Source organism: Lipotes vexillifer, unplaced genomic scaffold (assembly GCF_000442215.2).
Source record: "Lipotes vexillifer unplaced genomic scaffold, Lipotes_vexillifer_v1.1 scaffold1771, whole genome shotgun sequence".
NCBI classification, from domain to species: Eukaryota; Metazoa; Chordata; class Mammalia; order Artiodactyla; family Lipotidae; genus Lipotes; species Lipotes vexillifer.
The window spans coordinates 515,311-522,866 of NW_006770128.1; the positions used below are offsets into that span (position 1 = coordinate 515,311).

The following is a 7,556-nucleotide window of genomic DNA, read 5'->3' on the forward strand; positions in this document are numbered from 1 at the left end:
GGGGGGTGTTAATGGCTTCCCAGGAGGCCTGCCTCATCTCTGGACGGCACTGACGGTTGTTATGCTATGCCTGATCTTCCTTGAAAGCTCGGCAAGTTCATGAGCAGCGAGCAGCCCGTTTACTGTCCTTTTTTGGGTCATCCAGGACCAATCTGATTCCTCATCTGTTTGCCGCCCCTTTGGAGTTCTCACCCGCCCACCTGCAGCCTCAATCAGGCTTGTTGTTTCCAGGCCAGACACGCCAGTCTCTTCAAGCAGTCTTCCTAAAGCATGCTCCGAGTCACCCCACATGGTGCTCCTTCCAATCAAAAGGCTCTAATTTGGCTAGCTGATAATAATAACAGCAAAAACTAACAGATACTAATGAATACCAGGCACTGTTTTAAGAGCTTTGTATTTATTAACTCATGCGATCTTCCTACGAACGCTAAAGAGGGGTGCCATTTTACAGATGAGAGAAGAGAGGCGCAGGGAACCTAAGGCACTTGCCTGCAATCACACAGCTGGTCAGGGCAGAACCAGGATGGAACCCCATCAGAGTGACTGCCACACCCTGGAGCCCACCAGGTGCTCTCAAATGGATGGGAACACCAGTCCTTCTTTACCACTGAAGGTCTGTTATCCACTCTTGGCAGCTCCCCACACCGCTGACTCACATAAGCTTACCGTCAAGGACTTCCTGAAATCTCTTTTACACACACGAATGCTGTGTCCCAGCAACCCCGTCCTTTTCCCCAGGCAGTCGGTTTTATGGATTCTATGCCTGGCCTGGCCCAATTATCCCGCTGCCCTATTTCTGACGGCCCATAAGCTTGTCCTGGAGGTGATTTTCCCTGTGCCTTTGCTCTTGAACGAATGAGAGGAGGCCAAGACGGAGTTCAGATTACAGAATCATGGAACTCTGGGGAACAAAACCAAAGAACATGCAGGCCTCTACCTCATTTTGCAGATGAGGAAAGTGAGACCCGGAGGGCAAATGAATTCCAAGGACAAGCAGCCAGCGAGCAGGTGCAGCTGAAATTAGAATCTGGGCATCTGCTTTCCCACCCAGGGTTCCTCCAACTGCCCCGGACTGTCTCCAATCCGCGTCTCTGGGCTTACACGGAAAGATGACAAGGAGGATGTGCTCTCTCTGACAATCGACAAAACAAAAATCCTTGGGGGCTTTAAGATGACAGCGGAGAGCTGGCTGAAACAGGGGGCAGACCACTAGGATGATGAGATGGGGAAAAGGCCACCCAAGGCTCTCTGAGCTTCGAATTCACAAGTTCGCTCTTCACACACCGACGAGCTCACATCAGATGCCACACAGGGTTAGGTACAGTCAGCACGTGGCCCCCGCTATTTTCAAAAAGTCCTTAAGTCTCTTGCACTGCAGCCCTTAAAATCTTAAAAGCCATTGATTCATGCCTGATGTTCTCTTTCCATTTGGTTTCTCTTCCTTCTCCCCACACCCCACTCCCAAGCTTGTACTTGAACGTGGGAAAAGGCTCTGCAGAGTGACTGCCCTCTATTGTGGGCCAGGTGCTAAGCCAGGCAGGACGGCATGCCCAGGGGACTGAGGCTCGGCCAGCAGCCGTCCTGGAGGGGCGCATCTGCACGGGGATATGGAAGTCCTGCCTCTAGGCAAGTGTGGTCTCGCAGGGATGGTGATGAGGTCTTTTCTGATTGACTCCCCAACCCCAAGGGGAATAAACTGGGGGAGATACAGGGATGCTTCTGAATGCTCTTCTGGTTGCAACCAAAACCGCAAGCTGCGATCACAATACGTTTTCCAGAAAAATCTCACCAAGACTGAGCCCAATTTCATTATTTGAAAACGTATAGGCCAATTTGACTGAAGGTGGGTTTAAATGTATCTGGCTTATCTCTACCTCATCTGGGAAGAAAAGTCTGGCCAAGTACCTTAAAGAACAGGATGACAAGGTTTAGTTAACCTCTTACAAAAATGCGTTTTCAAGGATTTCAATACTTCCTTTAAGTGAAAAAGGTCTTTGGCGATTCATTAAAACAATATACTAAGAGCAGTTAAACCCTATTACGAAATAAAACAGCATTTCTCCAAACAACTCCCATTTCCAATTTTGCATTAATTTAAATTAAGCCCAAATCAACAAATTCAGTGAGCTAGATAATGACACAGTTTTCAGTATGGGATTCTATCTCAGACTCAGAGGTCACCTAGTCTAGAGACTTTCAAGATTTATTTTTGGTTGTTTAAAGCAGTTGAACCCTTTCTCCCAGTGAAATTTGACTGGAAATCCAAATCTATGCCACAGATAAACCAGAGCTGCTGTGGTAAGTGGGGACCATATCGTGCAGCCAGCCGCCCCTCTATTTCGCACAGGAGCTGGTCCCCAGGGCCCCAGTGAACACAGGTGAATAATTATTGATCTCATCCAAGGCTTAGCAAACTTCTGTAAATGGACTCAGAGCAAATATTGTAGACTTTGTGGGAACACATAAGGTATCTGTCATATATTCCTTTGTTTATATTTACTTACTGTGTTTTTTATAACTTTCAAAATGTAGAAACCATATTTAGCTTGCAGGCCATAGGCCCACAGGCCACTGTTTGCCAACTTTGATTTAATTTAATTTTTAACAGCCTTACTGAGGTATAATTGGCATATAATAAACTGCACATTTTTTAAACCTGCATCCATGGCCACATGTGCTTTCTAAAGGCAATATAATGGCTTCTGGCAACATCATAACAATGAATGTTTTCTCTCCCAGATGCCTGGTTTCTGAGGCACCTTGTACAGAATAACATATTCAAAAGCCTGCTTCCTCCCCCCACATGGTCATCTGTTCAAATCTTTGCCCTCCAAGGAAAAAACTGCACATATTTAAAGTGTACAATTTTATAAGTGTTGACATATGGATATAATGTGAACCCATTACCACCATCAAGATGGCAGATATACCCACCTCTCTCCCTCAACCCTCTCTAGGCAACCCACCCATCTGCTTTCCGACACCATGGATTAGTCTGCATTTTCTAGAGTTTTATATACACATACCCATATAGTAGAGACTCTTTTCTATATCTGGTGTTTCCATTCAGTGTAATTATTTTGAGGTTTGCCATGTTGTTGGGTGTATCAATAATTCACTCCTTTTTACCAATACCTTCTTCATTCACACAAGGGAGGAAAATGAGGACGGAGGTGCTGCTCCAAATCGCAAAGATGACGGCAGAGCTGGCCCAGAGCCAGGTCCCAGACTCTTCCCAGGTCCTCTCACTACTCATTTCACCAGGGGTTTTGAAAACCTCTTGACACAGGTAGAGCTCCACTCCTTTTCCTTCAAATCCCTCCTTCCCGTGTCCCTCAGACAAGAGCACAGGGCAATGCCCAAAGCAAAGCGCATTCTAAGTCGTACACTAAACTCCACATATATATCAGTGTTAAAAGAAATCAAAAGGAGATTCATCCATCCACTAGTTACCGCATGCCAACCATGTGCCAGGTACCACGCTGGGTAGAACAAAATCATAATGATTCCTGTCCTCAAATCACTTAATTTCTTAGCAATTAAGAAGAGACTGACAGAAAAAGATAAATATGATCACAAAATGATTAAAATTACATAAAAGGAAGGAAGACGATGTTGTGATACAGATGGGGAGAGGTGACATTTGGTTGAGGGCATGCATGTGGGACAAGGGGGCCCTAGGAGGCGAGGGTTGCGGGGTGCCAGGGCAGGGAACAGCCTACAGAGGCTGAGCTCCCGGAGTGGGGGAGTGGCACCTGAGGCCTTGCGTAGCCAGAGCCTGGGGAGCAGAGGGAGAGCAGTGGGTGCCGAGCACATGTGGCTTACTTACAGGGAGGCTGCTCAACCACCGACCGACCGGATATCACCTGAAACGCAACGTACTCTAAGTTTACAATGAAGCCACTGGAGGGGTTTGAGAAAAGGAGGAACACAATCCAATTTACAATGGCCTGTGCACTGTTAGATGTTTAGCAGCATCCCTGACCTCCACCCAGTAGATGCCAGGGTCCCTACCCTCGATCATGACAACCAGAATTGTCCCTAGACATTGCCAGATGTCCCCTGGGGGGTAAAACTGTCCCCAGGGGAGAACCACTGTACTAAATAAACTAAGACAGGATTCTAGCTGTTTATAGCAAAGACAGTTATCTGGAAATAAATCAGCTTCCTTGGAAATAAATCAGTTTCCCTGGAAACTGTGTTGTCCAGGCTGATGTGTTGTCCCTTCCACATAGTTAGCATTTTAGAACTGCAAAGGGGGTGGCAAGGTTTTCCCTTTTCTGAACACGGGGTCAGAAAACCAAGAACAGGGAATCCTTCACCTGCACATCATGTGTGCTCTCTCAGTGATCAGATTTCTAACTTCCTGAGTAAGGGAGACAGGGTAACAGGAGAGCACAGTTCCCGAGCATTCCAGAAAGTGATTAACTTTTATGTTTAGGAAGAGGCACGTTTTTGAAGTCCTGGAGACTGTTCCACCTTGTACAAACACGTCCTCCAAAATACTGCAAAATTTGCATACTAAGGCGGACTTTCCTTATAAAAAGACTTGCATGCCATGTCAACAGGTCAGGCCCCAATCCGGTTCCTCTTCTCTCATACCTTCCCCAGATGGGGCCTGGAAATAAATAACCCAGGAAGACCAAGGGGCCCTCCAGGGCCCAACAGTCCAGTGTTCTTGGAAAACCTGGCTCAGTCTGTGGCCAAGAATGTTGTTTCAACCAAGATGTCCCCATGTAAACTGCCTGTGGTCAACCCAGGCAGGCATCTCCCTTTCCCAAGTAGTTGAGTACTGGCCACAGTACTGACCACAGCCAAGAGGATGCAAGGGCCACTGCCCTCCCCAGGCAAAGGGAGCTGCCTCCCTTTACAAATCATTTCACAGAGGGCAGAGGAAATGAGTCACTTGGCAAAGGGTCTCCTTGTGCAATGCTTTGCTCCAGAAAGGTATCCAGCCCCTGTGAGGCCCTGGCTTCTGGAAGCAAGCAGAGGATGGGAAAGGAGCCAGAATGCATCACTTCCAAAATGCAAAGAGTGAGGGGCACTGCTGTGCAGCCACCGTACAGATGAGTGGGTACATACAGCCTTTATTAGACGCCCAAACGCCGATCAGCCCAAATCCCTGCATGTTCTTTTTTTACTTCTAAGCAGACCCTGTCAAGCCGTGGGCACTTGGCTTGATTACTCCCCGTATCAAAGTTAAATTAAATTACACAACAAGCTTCTTTTCAGAGCGAGAGGCACGCACAGACTGACTCACCTTCCAGAAGCTATCGACTTTGCCGTACACAAGGGACTGGTTCTGCCTCTTGATTTCGTTAATGTGGTGGATATCGCTGGAGTTCAGGTGCTGCTCGACCACGAACCCCAGGAAGCTGTTGTCTGGGGTGTGAGCTGGTGTGGAAAGGATGGGACAGGGCAGTTAGGATTCAATCAGCAAGAAGAAACACCAACGATTACAAATGTCACGTAAGCTGTCTCAAACACATTTAAAGGTTTTCACTTCACCCTGTTCTCTTACCTGGGAGGAGCGAGGGGTGGCCGGCTCCCACCCAGCCCCAACTCAACCTTCACGGAGAACAATCCTCTCCAGGATGGATTAACCCAAGCCCAACCCTGCTTTTTTCAGTGGAAAGTCCTTCTGTTTAAAATCCATTCAGCTGGGTTCTCCCCTCCTTCCTGTTTCCTCAGCCCAAGGCTACTGTCTCCCTCGTCCAGGTTTTACCAACTAGTGGCCAGTAGGGAGCAGGGCTGAATCCACGGTCCTCGATAGGGTCAGTGGACCCTGCTGCTCTCATCTACTCCAGCTGTGTGTTCACCATCCAGTAGGGCACAAGGGGATTTGGGGGGCAAAACCAAGCAACATCACCCCGACCCTGCACCTCCTCCAAGAATCACTCAGTAATGACAGATGTAATTCTGGGGCTGTGTACTGAACGGATGGATGGGACGAAGACAGAATAAAAGGTGAAGCTCAAGGGGAGGGGAACCCCCCCCAAAAGCCAACCACCCTAAGGAGCCGTGTCTAATCTCCAGGGTATACTACTCTGGAAGAGAACAGGCATTTTCCTTTGGATCGCTCCTTGTTTGAGTCCTGAACTTCTCTATTTTAACACTCGACCAAGGAAGAAAGCAAGCCCCATACCCTTCTCAAACACTTGTCTCTTGTGCCTATAATTTTAAAAAGGAATTTCACCAGAAAGCCACAATCAGAAAATGAGTCTCTCTCGAGGAAACACAGACCCTCCTCTGCTATCCAGTCATCTGGCCAGAGAAATCTGCTTTGCAGGAGATGACCAAGCCTGCAGAGGCCTCACAATATGAAATGAAGCAACTGCTCGGCTTGACTCTGACCTTAATAGAACGACTAAAAATAACTTAAGGGGAGAGAGACTGGCTATTCAGTAAAGTCCACACAGTGCTGCCTGTGCCCTATTCATTCACCGGTGGGTGGTCGACAGTGGACAACCGGAGGAAGCTGGTTCCTGTGTCTTGTTTTGGTTTCCTCAGGACTCTCCCCAGTGGGAAGCAGCGACAGAAGCCCTTAAAGATGCTCTAGGGATCTGAAGGCCTGGGCCCCACTCATGCACCCGCAGGAAGATGAACCAGCAAGCCGGGTGGAGAGCCATGAGCTGTGGACGTGAATGAGATGCCTAAATACTCGTGATCGCCATCCCGTCTCCCAGGCTGCTGCCTAATGGGGGTGACAGATGAGGAGATAATAGGGTTGTGTCTGCGGAGTCGTGTGTGGTCTGGCCAATCTGTTATTTCATTTCGGCGTTTTTGAACAAGTGCCCAGAGGCAATGGCAATGGCTGCAGTTGGCTGGAAAGTAAATTACTGAATAAGTTCTACTGCCAACAAGAGGCAATGGTTGCTTTCATTTTTTCCTTTTGGAGGAGATGGCAGGAAGGGGGTTTGAAGGGGTCTGGGGGAGGGGAAGAGAGTCTGCGTGCATTTGAAATGTCGATAAGGCAGCTCAAGAAATCTCTCTGTAAAACTTATGGTTCGTCATAGAAATTCTGAAATAGAATCAGACACTTTAAACTCTGAAATCGTGGTTTTATCTTCAGAAAATTTATGTGGTGACTAAAGCTCCATGCTTTAGATACTCGTTTCTGCAGTTCAGTTATCTAGTCTCTAGGTGGGCCTGTCTTAAAAAAGGAAATAATCTAGTATCTTAAAACACTTAACAGGTTAGAAAAATACATCATATACTAAGGTATGTTCAAAAATAAAATGATCATCAAGACCCCAAAAAGGAAAAAAAAACTCTTATCTGTTTATATTTTTGTGTCAAAGGTTCCCCACAGCTTGAACAATGAGAGGGAGAGGCAGTAAATAATCTACTCAAAAAACTTGTGGGGTGGGACTTCCCTGGTGGTCCAGTGGCTAAGACTCTGCACTCCCAATGCACGGGGCCTGGGTTTGATCCCTGGTGAGGGAACTAGATTCCACATGCTGCAACTAAGACCCTGTGTGGAAGGAAGGAAGGAAGGAGGGAGGGAAGGAGGGAGGGAAGGGAGGGAGGGAGGGAAGGAAGGAGGGAAGGGAGAG

General features: G+C 47.6%; 1 protein-coding gene across 1 annotated transcript in view; it reads right to left on the reverse strand.

Moving 5' to 3' along the window:
• Positions 1 to 7,556, reverse strand: part of MGAT5 (alpha-1,6-mannosylglycoprotein 6-beta-N-acetylglucosaminyltransferase) — a 226,002-nt gene that overhangs the window by 87,649 nt on the left and 130,797 nt on the right. The window contains exon 10 of the mRNA XM_007446032.1: positions 5,261 to 5,394. Coding sequence (XP_007446094.1) covers positions 5,261 to 5,394 — 134 coding nt within the window. The remainder of the gene's footprint in view (positions 1 to 5,260; positions 5,395 to 7,556) is intronic.